Source organism: Puma concolor, chromosome D4, assembly GCF_028749965.1.
Source record: "Puma concolor isolate L17-30 chromosome D4, mPumCon1.1.hap2, whole genome shotgun sequence".
In the NCBI taxonomy this organism is placed as follows: Eukaryota; Metazoa; Chordata; class Mammalia; order Carnivora; family Felidae; genus Puma; species Puma concolor.
The window spans coordinates 86,768,833-86,786,188 of NC_141679.1; the positions used below are offsets into that span (position 1 = coordinate 86,768,833).

The 17,356-nt window shown below is 46.1% G+C and overlaps 1 protein-coding gene across 9 annotated transcripts in view; it reads left to right on the plus strand.

The window, feature by feature from the left end:
- GARNL3 (GTPase activating Rap/RanGAP domain like 3) overlaps positions 1-17,356 on the plus strand; it is a 151,144-nt gene that overhangs the window by 109,455 nt on the left and 24,333 nt on the right. For 8 of the 9 annotated variants that reach the window (XM_086684043.1, XM_086684042.1, XM_086684039.1 and 5 more), the window contains 7 exons: positions 1,369-1,477; positions 3,383-3,428; positions 4,201-4,307; positions 6,826-6,941; positions 8,778-8,882; positions 9,908-9,982; positions 13,322-13,433. In XM_086684043.1, the coding sequence (XP_086540169.1) occupies positions 1,369-1,477; positions 3,383-3,428; positions 4,201-4,307; positions 6,826-6,941; positions 8,778-8,882; positions 9,908-9,982; positions 13,322-13,433 (670 nt within the window). The remainder of the gene's footprint in view (positions 1-1,368; positions 1,478-3,382; positions 3,429-4,200; positions 4,308-6,825; positions 6,942-8,777; positions 8,883-9,907; positions 9,983-13,321; positions 13,434-17,356) is intronic. The other variant, XM_086684041.1, reaches the window with a different exon arrangement.

A 17,356-nucleotide genomic window follows, 5' to 3' on the forward strand; every position in this document is an offset into this window, starting at 1 on the left:
GCCCACTTTTTAATCAAGTTATTTGATTTGTTGTTGTTGAGTTGTAGGAGTTCTGTATATTCTGGATATAACCCCTTATCAGGTGCATGATTTGTAAATTTTTTTTAAGTTTATTGATTTTGAAAGAGAGCGTGTGAGCAGGACAGGGGCAGAGAGAGAGGGGGAAAGAGAGAGAATCTCAAGCAGGCTCCTCACTGTCAGCACGGAGCCCGACACGGGGCTCAAACCCCAAAGCGTGAGACTGAAATCAAGAGTCAAACACTCAACCGACTGAGCCACCCAGGTGCCCCTGTAAATATTTTCTCCCCTTCTGTGTGCTGCTGCCTTTCACGTGTGTCAGTGGTGTCCTTTCTTGGGCCAAAACTTTAAATCTTGATGCAGTCCATTTTATCTCATTTCCCCTTTTGTTGGGTGTGCTTTTGGTGCCACAGCCAAGAGATGATTGCCAAAAATAATGACTTTTGTAGTTGAATTGAAATTATTAGGACATCCCTAAACCTTCATTTCCTCATTTGCAAAACTGGGATAATATCTAGTAAGAATCAGAAAGGAATCCTGTTCTCCAGGAGCTTATACTTCAGAATAGGGGACACACCAGGGATCCACGGAGAACAGTGAATCCTTCTGTTTGGCCGATTAAGCAAAGGTCTAGGACAGGGGTTTGGCAAACGATGGCACATGGGCCAGACTTCACATACTGCCTGTTTTGTTAAATTGTTATTGGAACACAGCCATGCCTACCCGTTTACGGATCGTCTATAGCTGCTTTTGTACTATGACAGCAGAGCTCATGGGTGCAAACAGACAATATGATCTACAAAGCTGAAACTATTTATTGTCTGGCCCTTTACAGAAAAAAATTGCTGACCACAGGTCTAGGAGATCAGTTTTGAAAGATCAGCTGAGGTCAGATTACATAAGGCCATTGTCCTCCCCAAGTACATCTTTCAGAAGTAGCTAAGGCATTTATAAACATGCACATGTTTGACCCCTTCCCCAGGAAATTCTCATGCAGTGCCTCTTGTCTGGGGGCCTTGAATGCCAGGCTAAGAGGATGAAGTAGGAACAAAGGTGGACACAATCACGACAGCAAAATGGGAGAGAATGGAGGCAAGGAGGCTAGTTCGGAAGCTTCTGCAGAAGGGGAGGCAAGAAGAAAGGCAGGTCTGCATTGGGTGAGGAGCTGAGGAGATGGTTAGGAGAGCCTGGAGCCTGGGCTGGTAGAACACAGGAGGCAGGAAGTCAAACACGATGGAAGTTTGGGGCTCTGTGACCGTTGTGGTTTCCATACTGTGTTAGTTTTTTAACCCTGTGAATCTGCCACATTTGAGTAACCTCCTCAACGGTGTTACTTATGCTTTCATCCAGGTGGAGAGGAAGCGCCATATTGGAAATGACATCGTCACCATCGTGTTCCAGGAGGGAGAGGAACCTTCTCCTGCCTTTAAGCCTTCCATGATCCGCTCCCACTTTACACGTATCCTGAGCCTTTGTGAACAAGTTTAGTGAGCTGTTGGTCAACCTCATGGGTCTAAAGTGACCCTCAAAACAAATGTTACCATTGACTTGCTTGTCGTAGTTGTTTTGTGTCGCTAGATTTTTAGAGCCACTGTTCTGGATTTTTCCCTCAGGGTTATTTGGCTCTCATCTTTTCTCCATCCATTGGAGTAATGGATAGACTCATCCTCAGAGAATTCTTGGCTTCTGGAATATCGTTTCTTTCCTCAAGTAGTCTATGAAATAAGGGAAACTTCTTAACCATCCATCAGTAATAAATGGACTAGAAGAATTATGGGTAGTGAACCCTCTGAGAAATTTGTGGTAGTCAAATAAAAATTTGAATTGAATTGAAGTTATTAGAATTCAGTTAAATTTAGTTAAATAAAAATTCACAAATTAAAATAGCCAAAATAGTGTTTCTTTCTTGATCCTAAAGCCTGGTGATAACTACTGTATTACCACCTCTTAAAATTAGAGAAATGATGGAATGAATCATATTTCTATTCACTTTTCCCTCTGCTTCCTCAAATCCCTGCTTAGCTCATATTGCTGGCAAAGTCCTGCTGAAGTTCTCTGTAATGTCCAAGCTCAGCTCATTCAGACAGGCATAGGACATGAGTTTGGCCAGCCCAATAGATATCATTGTGGCCCTGTTGCTTTGGGTCACAGGCCATGACAGCCCAAGACCCAAAGGTGGTGCCTCCACAGGTTGTACGTGGTAAATAAAGGTAAATAAAGGGCAGCTAATAGACATTTTCAGAATAAATTCTGCGCTAATTATTCATGTTCCCTGGAGACTCCAGTAAAAATGTTGGGAAACAGGACCACTGTGACTCATCGTATCTGGAAGTAGATTTCTCTGTGTGTTTTGACTTGTTCATTGTCACCTAATAATACAGCCTGTACGTTTTTAGAAGTGGGAAATGGCCAGATTTCTTCCAGGAGGGCAGGGAAGAAAACATTTATGCACCTGCACTTCAACAATAATTGTTTTTGCTCCCACCCCTGCTCATTAAGTGACCTCTCGCTCATTCACTGGGATTTAGGGCCACCACTTCCCCTTTCCCGAAGCAGTACTTCTAGAACGGAAGTTTTCTCCAGGTGGGGAGAGGGGGGGTGGCTCTTTAAGTGACCGAGAGGCAGTCATGATGTTTAGAATCCCCTTTGTTGTTAAGTTTTAGATTTGGGGCTTGACACATTTGTTTCCAGAAAGCGTCCAGCAGATAGTTAATGTAGCCTCTTTCCTCTGAGTCCAGCAATGGAAACAGCTGGAGGGACTGATGGCCTTTTAGCCCTGGCTGAGGAAAGTGTGGGGGAGGAGCTGCCAGGGGAGGAGGAGGAATAGGAGAAAGAAAGCAAAGCTGGACGAGGTATGGTACCGGTTTAGACTCGGCGTACCTGTCACAACAAAGTAGCTTCTACGTTGGTTTGTTTTGGTTTGTTTTGTCTACCAAAGCCAGAAGGAGAGAAGAGGGAAGGTGTGCAGTGGAAGCACTTAATTTGCTTTTATTTACAAAATGGGTGACGGGAAATGTGTGTCTAATTTCATACTGGGACGTGGTTTGTATTTCCAAGCCAACAAATTGCTCTTTTGGCTTTTTTTGGCTGCTTAGTGGTGTAATAGCTACATTTGTGTTGCTTTTCTGACAGATGGAGAGACAAAGCTCTTTCCCCCAAAGGATGAGCACACAGAGGTTGAACTTCTGCCTTCCTGGGCTGTCTCCTTTAAAATAGTCAAGGCTCCATCTCAGCCTAAGAGTGACAGATGCCCTGAGCACAGAAGTGCGGATCTGGGATGATTCTGCACGAGGGATTTCAAGGCACAAGCCGTTGACTATGAGCGTTGGGGTCGTTGATTACATTTCCTTAACCATCACCACAGATATTTTTGCCTTAGTGAGGTATGATCAACAAAATGACAATTACAGGTAGGTGATGACTTTCTCTCAGTCGCTTGTTCTAATTCTCACGTTTACTTGTTAATTTGGCATTCATTCGATGACTTCTACACATATTTGCTGATTGATTTGGTGCAAATGTCCTCACCTCCGAGAACTCCCTTCGGGACCATCATTTCTTTGGGGAAGGCTTGTTCCATATAGTGTTGCTCTGTGTCGTCAGCCCAAGGGTGAGGGTTCGTTTGGAATTTTATTGTACTCTAAAATGGGCACAAATTTGGTATGTCTGATCTTGACCAGAGGACCCCCTTTCCTGGGCTACATCCTGGCCTATTGATCCCTCTGTTCTCAAAAATTAATCTGTTAAAAAGGTATCATGATGTTGTGAAACGAGCATAAACCTTGAGCCAAATAGATGTGGGTTGGAATCCCAGCTCTGTCACTGTTAACTTTGTGGTTGCTTGATGAGAATCAGTCAATACGATGTCTTAAAATACCAAGTATGCTGCCTGGTATGCGGTGGGTGCTCAATGGTGGCCTTTGCTATTATTCCTGGCGTCCTTGACCTTGCCCACAGCTTGGTAGGTTGGACCATGAAGGAGTCAGGAAGGCCTGGCCTCTGCCCTAAAGCCCATGGGAGAACCACACAGTGGCCGAGGCTCTGGCAGCCCAGAGAAGGCATGCCTCCCGGGGAATGAATATTCTTAACATATCACGTAGGCAACTGTACAAAAATGTAAGGTCCAGATATTTGGTGATCTTTGAAGAAAAACCTAGTAATTCTGAAATGTTCTCTATGTAGGCTGAAAATATTTTCAGAAGAAAGTGTACCACTCTTTGGTCCCCCCTTGCCATCCCCACCGGTGTTTACAGACCACCAGGAATTCAGGGACTTTTTGCTAGTGAAATGTAAGTCTCTATTTTGAAATTTTTTTGCAACTTGTTCTACATTAGAATACATTCCTTCAGATTCTCCAAGGATGCTGTGTAAGAAAATACCATTATTTAAGCATGGATCCCATTCCACGTTCTGTTAATTCTTCATGTGAAACATTCAATTTTCTGGTAGTGATACGTAGATCTTCTCCTGTGTCCTACTCTATATCTACCGTCTTGCTCACCTGCCTTGAAGTTTATCTGTACTCACCCACGCACAATACCAGGGAGCCTCAAGTTTGCATTTCTGCCCAGCGTTCTGATATGGCCATTTCTCTGGCCAAATCTCCAGCTACATGTGTATCTGTGTCTTTGTTGGAGAGTGGGAAGCAGGTGAGGCAGAGTGGTTATGTGGGTATGTACTTAGGGAAAGGGGAGTTGTTAGCAAGTGTGTGTGTGTGTGTGTGTGTGTGTGTGTGTGTGTGTGCGCGCGCGCGCGCGCACATGCCCATGAGAAAGACAGACCCACAGAGAGAATGTGGATATGATGCGTGTAGAACCTGGCCATCCAGTCTTCACTAGCTGGTGAGCATACATTTTAGCTCCACCGATAATTCTCAAACACCTGACCCTGAGCCCCGCATCTTCTGAACCCCAAGAGCTCGCTTCCTCCCTCCCTGGAATAGCCCGGTCATTATAGCTGTAAGTCTGGCTCACAGGCTGCATCCAGAAGAACGCGCCCAGTGCTGCGAGATATTCCGAGTTTTAGAAACAAGCCAAAAATCTGAAGTGATATGTGAAATTGCCTGAATCTTACAATGGGGGTCCACGTGTTTCAAGTCCAGAGGGTCAGGTAGAGAGCAAGAAACAGACCTGAAGCAGAGTCAGCAACGGAGAATAGGTTTAGCAGCTAGAAATGGGGAGCATCTTGGAAGCCAGGGCTCAGGAGGTAGGCAGTCTTTACAGAGTGTCTGCAGCAGGGACAGGGCCGCTGCAGGCATGGAGCCCTTGAACCATGATTAGAGATGATTCAGGAGCCTAAGAACCCAGCTTATTGGTATATCTGCTGATTTCAATGGAGTCAGTCAACAGAGTGACTTTGAGCAGCACCCTTGGATGCTTGGGTAGAATGAGGCAAAGGCCTCAGTTGATCTATAGTTGAAAACATGCACAGTCGATCTAGTGGAAAACGTGGAAGTCGATCTATGGGCTGTGAAGAGGGTCGTTGAAGGAATGGAGCATGGAGCCAGGAAGGACCAGGAGGGATTGATGGACTGAGAGAAAAGGTACAAGCCAGGGGAGCCAAAGTCTTTTTGAATTCCAGACTGGATGTTAACAGGAGAGAAGAAGAAGGCCAGGCAGGAAACCCCAAGATCACAAGAAATGGCGTTTCAACAGGATTTTTAATCTTTTCCCTTTATTTGGCTGAAACAGGTCATTTAAAATAGATTTTTTTTTTCTGGGGCACTAAGGAAATAATATCCTCAAACAAAAAATTTCCAGTCACAGAATTAAGAGAAAATAATGGGTGTGCCTTAAATGCATTCAGTTTAATTTCCTTAAGAGGTATCTTACCACAAACAAGCCCAGCTTGTCCCCAGCACTCAGATCCTATCCAGGAAATGCCTGGGCCCAAGAAGTTCATTTTTCAGTCTGTGAACACTGACTTCCTTTGGCACATTATATGAGAAAAATAATAGTTAACATTTATTCAGTTCGATATGCCTAGTATGGTGCTAACCCTTTATATGTATTATATCATTTAAATGCTTACATTGATCCTATAAGGAAATACAGTTATACCCATTTTACAGGGTAGAAAATTGAGGCCCCCCAAGAAGCTAAATAATTTTCTTAAGAATGCAGCAGCACAGCTGGGATTCAAACCCATAACTGTCTTGATTTCAAGCTCCTAACCCCTATTGCACACTTTCTGTTCTATGGTCTGATGTGGAACTGGACACTCCACTTTCCTGACCCTTAGTGTCTGTAGCCCACTAACCATCAGCTTTTTTTGCCCAGAAGAAACTTCCATTAGGGCAAGAACCCCAGTACTCTGCTTAGGCAGTTGTTATTTTTCCTAACAAAATGTAGCAAATACATATTTAATCCTGTTAAATGGCATCCTGGTGGTTTGGCCCATGTGTTGGATGGGTGTGTAGATGGTTAGGTAGGTAGATGTTTGGGTGGGTGGATGGATGAATGGATAGAGTGGGGGGAGGGAAGAAGGAAGGGAGGGAGGGAGGGAAGGAAGGAGGAATGCTAGATGGGGGCAGGTTGGGTGTGTACTAGGTCAAGTAATTAGATACACCCTCTGCTCTGGAAGCTTGAAGTCCAACGGGAAAGGTAAGACAGAGATACCTATGGACTATGGGTTTGGATAGAAAAATTTAGAGAGTTAGACATTCTTCCATGGAGGAAGGGTAGTGCCAGTGGTAATACCAGTATTTGGAAAGTGGGTGGCATTCACTGCAAAGAGTTTCCTTGAGAAGGACATTCTTCAATAGCATGTTAGTATTCGTAACTCCCTTTATAATTTGATTTATTTTAGTAATTAATGGTGAAAAAGCCACTTTGGAAACCCCAACATTTGCCCAGAAACGTCGACGTACTCTGGATATGTTGATTCGATCTTTATACCAGGATTTGATGCCAGATTTACATAAGGTAACCCTGGGTCCGTGGTCCTCTTTCCTTCTCGTGGGTTTGGGTTAAGAACACCAGTCCTAGCAATGAGTCCTGGTTAGAAAAACACAGGAGTTGCCTTGATCCTTGCTGTTAACACCAGACTATGGCCACCATGGCCAACATTGGTTCTCTCGTTGTTACCACAAGAAAGAGTGTGGAATGTCCATATACAGGAACGTGGTTTTCAGAAACCACAGACCTGTGGGAATGGAGGTGCAGACTGGGGGCATGAGTGTCAATCCATAATCCCTGGAGCATTCGAGAGTGCTTTTTGGGGGTGCCTGTCCTTGGTGGTACTATTCAACATTACCAGTGACATAGAGCTGATGGATAGGCAAAAGTAGGGATTTGGAAGAGACACTGGGAGCTTTTTAAGGTTTTCCGGAGATTTACCGGCCAGCCCCATATTCAGGCACTGAAACAAGTATTTACATTTACTGCAGATTCACTTTGTGCCAGGCACTTCCTAGGCTGAAGGTATCTCCACACTAATGGGACCCAGCGCCTCCCCCGGGGCCTCCAGGGCCCCTCGGGCTCTTTAGAATCCTCCAGACTCAGTGTGAGATCACCAGATGCACGGGCTCATTGATGCAGAGTAAAAGTAGTGCTACTTAGAAGTATTCCCCGCCTTTAACAAGAGATCCCAGAACAAGTGGGAAGACTCCCCTAGATTCCTTGCGTTCATAAACTCCAGCAAAAGGAACCACCAGTGATGTGCGTAAATACATGTGGCGTCAGTTTCAGGTGCTTACATGGGGAGATGAAGAGTATCCAAATGAGCTGGTGCTCAGGTGATCCTTTCCCTTCAGCACTGGGACCACCACCATTTTATAGGTACCCCTTGACTTCCGGCTGGCCAGTACATCCTAACTACTTGCAGGGATCGGTCTAGACCAGCCCGAAGCGCTAAAGAGCAAGCCAGGATCACTAATCCATCCATCCCCTTTTTTCCCTAAGGTCAGGGAGGGGTGCAGAGAGGGTATCGAGATGAAGACATGAGGCCCCTCAGGTCCCAGCTGAAGCATGGCCTTCCCCAACGCCCGGTGAAGCCAAGTCCCCATATTAGGCACTCTCACATTCTGTGTATTTCCCCTCCGTAGACATTCTCCCATGTGCCAGTCATGACATCCATTCCTTAATCTGTCTCCCCCGTTAGACTGTGCTCTGCAAGGACAGACTGTATCACCGTCCTCCACCCACCCCGCCACCGCACATCTGGCAGAGTGGTGGGTGATCAGTCAGTGGTTGCTGATTGAAAGAGCGTGCCCATTCTCTGACTGTGCACTGGAAGAGAACTGACATTTACTGTGTGTGCGCCCAAGCCCTGTGCTAAGCACCTTACACGCACTTCCTCACGTGGTCTTCATAACACGCCTTGGAGACAGGTATTAGCCACACAAAGACACCAAGAGCCATAAATTAACTCACTTGCCCAAAGTCACCGAGAGAGTTACAGTCACACAACTCCAAGGGGCGCCACTCACACAGAATTCAGTACGCCTTGTGCCGGGGGCGGTGGGGGAAGGGGTGCCGCTCTCTGAGAAAGGCATCCCCGGAGCTGTGCAACATGGTGACTCTGTCACCCGGTGGGAAGTTAGTAAGCCTTGGAGCGACTGGCTCTCCACCTGTTGGCCTTTGACCCCTAGCATCTAGCACAGACCCTGGCACACAAGCCGTGCCCCACGAATGCCTATTGCGTCAACGGATACAGAGGTTGAAATAGCATTTGGACAAATAGGTTTGTGCATTAGGAGAAGCCGAAGGATGGGACTTGACAACCATCTTTGGAATCCGTGACTTGTTTTTCTTTTTTAGAACATGCTTAACAGACGATCTTTTAGTGACGTCTTACCAGAATCGCCCAAGTCCGCACGGAAGAAAGAGGAGGCCCGCCAGGCAGAGTTTGTTAGAATAGGGCAGGTGGGTTTTATTCTGGAACCTCTTTGGCAAGATGTGCAGTTGTGAGTCCCATCCACATCAGCTGGCCCGCCTGCAAAGAATTTCATGTCTTTGTACTCCTGTGGGAGCTCTGCAGTTCCTTTTAGGATTACTGTGGAAACCACGAGTGAGGTTTTTGATAACCACGTAGGCGTAGCTCTGTGGGGGTGGGGGGAGCAAAGCTTTCTGCGGAAGAGTGAGTACCACTGTCTCGAAGCAGGGAGTCACAAGGCCCAGGCTGAGCTCCCTCTTGTCAAAGGAGCATGTACCATTTGCCTACCTCCTGGGCATTTTCTGAAGAGTGAGAAGCCACTGTGGGAAAAGCACCTTGAACTTCTCCCTGGCAGGAGTAAGCACAGAGCAGTGGCATCCTCATGGACCCGAATTCCCACCCCGCTGCTTGGAAGCAATCCTCAGAATTTGGTGGCTCACTGTTAGCATCTGATTCCAGATTTTGGAGGAAATCGTTCCCCCTTTGCCTCACTCCCACATGACATTAGTATGTCTCAGTTCTGGGAGGTGACACAGCTTTCTGCCTTGATCTCTTGTCAACACAGAGAAGGAGAGTGGTCAGCTGCAGCTAAGGTTCAGACCCAGAGGAGAGAACCAAGCAGAATCAAGTGACCCTGGAAAGCTAAGAGGCCAAAGTAACCGCACCAAACAGGTGCTCTGTGACAGGGGCGCCCCGACTCTGCTCTCAGAGATTCTGATTCATCAAGCTTGAGGAGGGGTCAGTCTCCCAGTGTGGAAATCCCTGCACTGAGACACTGATTAATTGAAATGACAGGATGGCCTCTGGGTCATTGGGGGCTGGGCGGTTGTCGTTAGGGCTTCACCATATTCAGCTGGCTGCATGCCATGTCTTCAGTGATAGGGCAGTGTGGGAACCTGACACTTAGTCTGAAATTACTCCTGTTTTATTGAACATTTTTCAAATTACAAGTGTTGAACCTACTGTTCCATTACTGCTTGCTAACAAACTTTAAAAGAGGTCTCTGTCCTGTAAGGCACTAAAACTGAAATCCATTGTGAGAGGGGACGCTCCGTCAAGCTTGGTGGCTTCGGGGATCTGTAAAAAAGAGGTGAGTTGATGATACTCTCCAGTTAGCCTGTGAATGTCCTTTGTCATCAGGGAAGCTATTGCAATTCTTAGAGTTGTGTGGGACAGGAGGGAGAAGAGCTTGTCTGTTGCAGGGCCCTCAGGGGAAACCCCACATAAAATTGAGGAACAGTAAGTGAGAGTCCCCAATTTCCAGAGCGTGTGTGTGCCTTTGCATGCTTAAATGGAGCAGAGCTGGTGGACCAGGCCTGGTCAGGCAGACAGGGCTGAGCAGTGCTCCTCAAGCCTTGTGTGTGTGCAGACCGCCTGGACATAGTGACCAAATGCATGTCCCATTCGGGAGCTCTGGGGAGGAGTCAGGATTCTGCATTTATAACAAGCTCTCATGGGGTGCCTGGACACACTCAAAGCAAAGCTCTAGGGCCATGTTTCCCAAGCTTCTGTGTATACTAGAATCACCTCCAGAGTGTCTGGGGTGAGCCCTGAGAATTTGCATTTCTAACAAGTTCCCAGGAGATACTGATGCTTGTTGGTCGAGGGCCACAGTTGAGAAACGGCTGCTTAATCTATAGTTCATTCAGCCACCCCAGAAATTCTGTGGCCTCTGTATCTACTTCTTACTTCCACTTTCCTTTGGCGGGGTGGGGGGAGGGTGGGTAAGGAAACTAGGGTGGTAATCAAAAAGAGAAGAGAAAACAATAAAATTGCATATAAACTTACTTGCATGATTTTGTATTGTAAAACCATTCCCGATGTACTTAATTATGTCCGTGTTCCAAGTATGTAACAGATAGTTAAATGGGACAAATCCACGGACAGAGCATCACTAGAGAGGTGTCCATTATAAAAGCAGAAGAATTACGAACGCATTTACTTTAGTGATGAAGCTATAAATGATTCGCATCTGAATTGCAGACCCAACACACTATAAAGTCTGGTTTCAGGGAAACGATGGGCTCAAAATACAAGTGATGCTGGAAAACCACAACCAACTTAAGGCCAGATTGATGGCAAAGCATCTTTTCCAAAGGTTGCCCAAACTCCCACAATCGGCTTGCTTGTGTGAATGGTAGAATTCTCAGTGTTGCCAAGAGCTGTATAAATACCAAATTCCAGCAGGATTTAGTAACCTCCTCGATAAGAAGTTCTGAGGCATACATAAAAATGAAAGGCTGTGGAAAGGTAACTTGTTCACCAGTGAACAGCAAAGAAAGAGCTTCCATTTTTTCCATCAGTGCATAACCTACCAGTTGGCCGTAGGCCTTCGTTGGAGAAACAGGGCCCCAGAGGCCCTCATGGACTTCTGTGCAGTCGGCTCTGTGGAGGCCAGAGTCCCTCATGCTGCTCCCAAGAGTGTTTTATTTCCAAAGAGGAGGCTTTGTCAACTCTCCTAGGCATCTGTCATTTCATGAGCTGTGTTAATATTCCTAGAGGGACCAGCAAGGAGTCCTGCCCTTGGGCAGGAAGACCTGAAGGCCTCATTCTCTCCCCACAGAGTCTGCACCAAGCCCCTCACGTGGCAGAAGGGAGTCCGGTGCAATGGCAAATGCCATCAGTTCTCAGAGCAGAGCCTCTATGGGACCGGGTCTGAGTTCTTATCGCTGACACTTCATACATGACATCCTCAAGCAACTTTGAGTCCCCAGTCCCTTTGAGAACCCATGAAATCAGTGGACACCCTCCCCCACAGTCTAGTTCATTAAAATGTGCAAATGGCACGTGTACACAACATCTCGAATATAATTCCAGGGTTTCACAGACCTCCTTAAGCTCCTGATGGATTCCCTAGGAGCCTTAGATCTCCTGGGTTTAGAACCCCTGTTCTGCATAAATGTTCCAAATTTGTGTCCTCCACTCGGAGAAAGTTTTGTTATTAAGAGTTGTTTTTCAGTCTTAGTGTTGCCTAACGTTCAGATGTCAATGGCTGCCGCCAGCTGACATTTATGACGTCTTTGCTTTTTCATGGCCTCCTGTTCTAAGCCACAAAGTCAGAATTTCCAATCATCTTCTTAAGGGAAATGCCATTCCAATTAATGGCCCGAACTGGTGTGGCCCTTTCCAGGTTGTAAAATGTCATCACATTCTTTGTGTGATCTTCCCAGAACAGCCTAAGCCTCATCTTGGCAATTAGAAGATTCACTTTGAGGCTTGTGAGTTTCTTAAAGGGAGAGCACATTTTTCGCAGCGTGGTAATATACACAGTATATTATCCCAAGTAATGCCTTTGAAGGCGACCTCACAGCCCCCACTTCTACATTCAGTACGCCAACGTGTGTTCACCCAGTGCGTACAGACACGCCCCCGTGTGCATACACCGGGTCTTACACCGTCCTCAGGTGGCACGTCTAATTGAGAGTAAAAGCGAACATGTCACACTTTAACTTGTCCCTGAGAAACTCCAAAAACATCTTTGTCCTTTGAGGCGAAGCCACGTGCTTTGGAGGGAAGCTAATGGTTCTGTTGAAAATGTCCCTAATTCTGGTGTAACTAAGGACCCACTGAATGGTGCCTGCCGGCCCCAGGCGTCCCCACTCAGCTCTGGGGCAGCAGTGAGGGAGGCTAACTCTGGTGCCTGAACCGAGCATGAGACTAAGGGGAAGAGTTTACAAGGTATGAATACGTCACGTGGGGGAGCACGAATACATTTGTCGGCAGCACTTTCCAGATTCTTACAAACAGGTGTTATTTATTTATTTTTTTTTAAGATTCTCTAGCCTTAAGTGGGTCAGTAAGCATTTTCATGTTCAGACAATGTCAACTTCTTGCATCGTGTATGACTTCATAATTTTATCAAAGCAGCAACACAGGAATCAGTCTTTTTTTGTGTGGAGTCTATATGGATCTTCCTTTTACGAAGACCTAATGTGAATTCTCCAAACAAATAGGCAACAGTTGGTCCAAGTTCAAGTACTAAAGAAAAATGTGTGCTTAGAAGACGTTACCAATGCTCCGATTGGCCCCGGGGAGCATTATTACATATAGAGGCAGGTCATGGTGCCAGAAACTTGTGACTTCCCTCTTTTCCTACTGCATATGTATTTGAAAGGAGACCTTTCTTCCCAAGAAAGGTAACTGAGGGGCGCCTGGCTGGCTCAATCAGTACAGCGTGTGACTCTTGATGTCAGGGTTGTGAGTTCAAGCCCCACGTTGGGTGTAGAGACTCCTTAAAAATAAAATCTTTAAAAGAGAGAGAGAGAGAGAGAGAGAGAGAAAGGTAACTGAGTCCAGGGCCCACTTGGCTCCCAGAGTTTGGGGATACATGGGTCGCTGTTGCAGACGGTGTACTGTACCTTTCCATCTGAGGGGCCGTGGTGTATTCTTTCCGGTGCGCTTATTCTCCGATGCTTTTGTCACCTCGCAGCCTTGGGAGCCCCAGTGTTTCTGCAGTAATTTCCCTCACGAAGCCGTGTGTGCGGATCCCTGGGGCCAGGCCTTGCTGGTTTCCACTGATGCTGGCGTCTTGCTAGTGGATGGTTAGTGAGTAGCTGTCCTTCAAATGTCTTTCTTTGTGTAATTTGTAGTACTTCTAAGATGGGTGACCGCCAGCCAACTCCCTGTAGATAAACGCATCGTCCTCAGTGAGGTTAGCCAGGTTTCCTTTCCTTACAAAATTAACCCCTTCTTTTCAGGACAAGCAGAGGGAATATGTTCTGAACAAGCGAGCCAGAGGGTGAGTCGTGCATGACAGGTTTATCCCTTCCCCAAATCTCCTTAGTCTGCGGACAGCAAATGACCTACAAAAGGAATCTCCTTTTTGGTCATTACTTGTCATGATTCCACCATTTTACCTTAAATCAACAAGGACACCGTTGGTATTTCAAGCTCCTACCTCAGGGACATGCCCTCTATCAGAGCTCTTTTTTTTTCAAGGTTTCTGATTCAAAAAGTACTTGGTGTCCAAAACAAATAATAAGAATCTTAGATAACCCATTTAGGATGGATATAGACACAGATTATGACAGGAAGACACATACCAACTTAATACAAAACCAAACTTTCTGACCACCAGGTGGATCACTGTGCCTGGGGAGGTGGTCATTTCCCTGTCAGCACAGATCGGCTGCCAGTGGGACATGCCCTTGGGGAGGATGCTGTGGAGAGAGTTCACCTTCTGATGGGGATTTCATTTAGACTCCAGTACTGTGCGGGCCCTTCCAACAGGAAGCCCCTTTGGATTTTTCCAGACTCCCAGTGAATGTTAAGGGGGTTAAACGCTGGTAGCAAGCCGTCTCCTGGGGCTTCAGAGGGAGCCATGGGCACAGAGTCTGTCTTCCAAGGACATGTCCTCCACAGCACAGAAACAGACCACCCAGTCTCAGTTACCGTACTGATGTTTTATGAGATTCGGAAAGCCAACACTGAGAGGTGGCTAAAACAACAGTGTCTCCACAGCCCTAGCCAAGACCTTCTTCATTCCCTCCTCAGACGCTGTCAGCAGGTTTCCCAAGTGCCTGCTGTGTGCCAGGCCCTGTGCTAGGTGCCTTCTGTGGGAAGACAGGAGAGGCGGACCAGGCTTCATAATAGATTTATTTCTGACTTCATCTGTCACTTTTGATGCATATTTCAGTTGTGTGTCCATAACGTCATTATTTAAGTATGTGTGTGTATAACTATATAAACGTATATATAACTAATTCACTAAAAGGCAGATAATCTAAAATTTGTAAGCTGAGAATTGAAATTAAATATTTAACTTAGAAACTGCAAAACTGTTAGAGAATCTTTGTGATCTGGAAGAAAACTTAACCTCTGGGGGCTTCAGGTTTCTCTGAAGTGGGGGGAGTTTTTTAAGCAGCTGAAAACTGGTTTACAATAATGAAAACTTATGAAATAAAATGGGAAAGATGATCATAACAGGAAGGGACTGTGGACATTAGATTACCTACGTTAAATGTTTAGAGCAGTGCCGGGCACAGAGTTGTAATTTAGGAAACAGCAGCTATTACCTTTACAGTATCCCTCTGAACGTGCTAAAAGGTAACAAAATCCATAGGTTTTGCCAAAAGTGCAACCAAATAAAATAATTAAAAACAAAAAACAGTAACACACTATAGACGTTTAGTCCCATCTCTTAATTTTATAGATGAAAAAACTAAAGAAATGGTGTGACTTGCCCAAGATCACACAGCTGGTTAGCGGCACGTCCGGAACTGGAAGCCAGAGGTGGTTCCTAGTCCAGCGCTGTTCCCACTAAACCAACTACATTTTATTAGAATCAAATTAAACTCTACCAATGTTATTGTCTTTACCTTAACACAGATTTCCAAAAAAAAAAAAAAAAAAAATGTAGTCCCACGCAAATAATTATGTTCTGATCAAAAGAGTGTTACATTCTACTTTTTGGTTGTTTTTAGGAATGAGGAAACACGCTTTACAATGACTATTTGCAGGGCTTGCCTAAAAACTGTTAGAGTTCTCTGCTTCTGTTTTTTTTTTTTAAATGTCAAATCCAAATGAAGATCACCACGTCCCCTTCTGCGATTTTCGTCCCGATGGATCCAAAATTTCTTGGAGGTGTCAGATACAAGGATCCTGGTGATGTGCCAGGCAATTCTTTTCTTCCACCTTGAGGGAAGTTGTCTGCCGCAGGTGGCAGCCACATACACCCATGAGCTTAGGATTTATTCCTCAGATTATTGTTTTCATTTCCTGGGTATGCAGCACTGCTAGCCCTGTTCGCTTTTGTTAAGGAGAGAATAACCCTCCAGGCTTCCTTTTGTATTCCTCATTGTGCTTCGAAGTCCTCATTCTCTTGGTATTTCTCTGTTTACCTTTTTCTTGTCGATACTTAATCATGTTATGAGTTGTTTCCATGAAGCCGGATCTCTCCATTTCCTTTCAGGCCAGGTTCCACTCTGTCCCATTAGCGGCTGCTTCATTTCATTAGACCCACCCCCTTGAGAGTCTGCTTCTTTCAAGGTCTTTATTAAAACTCAAAGATCCTTTGTATTCTAAATGCAGCAAAAGCTACTTTGAAGGCAGACTACACCCTGATTAACTATGCTGCCGCCATTTGTTTTGGGGTTGCAGTAATAGAAAAAGCCAGCTCTAAAAGATCATTTCTTCATAAAGAGATTCCAAGAAGGAGAACATGGCAGTGAAACAGCCATTAAAGCCACGCGTCACTTTCTCATATCCCTGCTTCCTCCTTCCTGTGCTGTGTATAAACCTATTCAGCCACCCGTAGAAGAGTTGATGGAGAATAAATGCCAAGTCACGCTGTAGATAGGTGGGCTCCTACATGGTGTCCCTCTGTCTTAAATGTCAAATGAAGTGCTTCTGTCACGTATGAATTCCTGACAGTCCCCTAACCCTAACCTTGTGTGATGGCACCGTCAATCCATAGGGCTGCGGTGCTGCCTCTAGGCTAAGAGTACGGGCTTTGTCCCTATACAGACTGGGGCTCCGCATGTTCAAGACGTGACCCTGGACAAGTCACTAGCACCCCTGAGCCTCAGGTCCTCGTCTGTTAAATGGGAGTATTAGAAGTGGCTACCTGGGGCGCCTGGGTGGCGCAGTCGGTTAAGCGTCCGACTTCAGCCAGGTCACGATCTCGCGGTCCGTGAGTTCGAGCCCCGCGTCGGGCTCTGGGCTGATGGCTCAGAGCCTGGAGCCTGTTTCCGATTCTGTGTCTCCCTCTCTCTCTGCCCTTCGCCTGTTCATGCTGTCTCTCTCTGTCCCAAAAATAAATAAATAAACGTTGAAAAAAAAATTAAAAAAAAATAAAAAATAGAAGTGGCTACCTAAGCGGGTCCTTGGGGCATTTCAGTTAAAGAACGTGCGAAACACCGCATCGAGGCCTGGCATTAAGGAAGCCCTGTGTGTATGTCAGCTGCCACTCACAGAAGGAAACGACCGTGGTTGCTTAGTCTGGTGTGAAGATGGGTACTGGCACGATCATCCCGTGTTTCGGAAACTCACGTCTGCCGCCAGCAGAAACACAAAGAGCCTGAGATTCAGTTACTTCTGTAGAGGAAGAGGGTCGAGGCGGGTAGGAAAGCCACCGGATGGGCTGTCACAGAATTTACATTCGCCGCGGTAACTTAGGGGAGCTAGAGCAAGCCCTCTGTCTAACAAAAGCTTAGCAGGTTCTGAGCTCTGACAAATCCAGAGCCCCCACCGGCCTGGCCCGCGGGAGCGGGAGAGCCCTCCCTGGCGAGGCAGTTCTGAACCCTGTCCTGACAACAAAAATCTGTTCTCTCCTGGGCACCATCCAGGGAGGGATGAACCCCCACCCAACCAGACAGATGTCTAGAAGAGCCAAGACCCTCAGGGCCCCGCGCACCTCAGTTGTAACCAAAGAAACAAACCCAGACCCACAGCCACAAGGAACACTTGAAGACCTAAATGTCAGGCAAAGCACAGATTAAGAAGAAGCCCCTTACCCTGCCTAAGA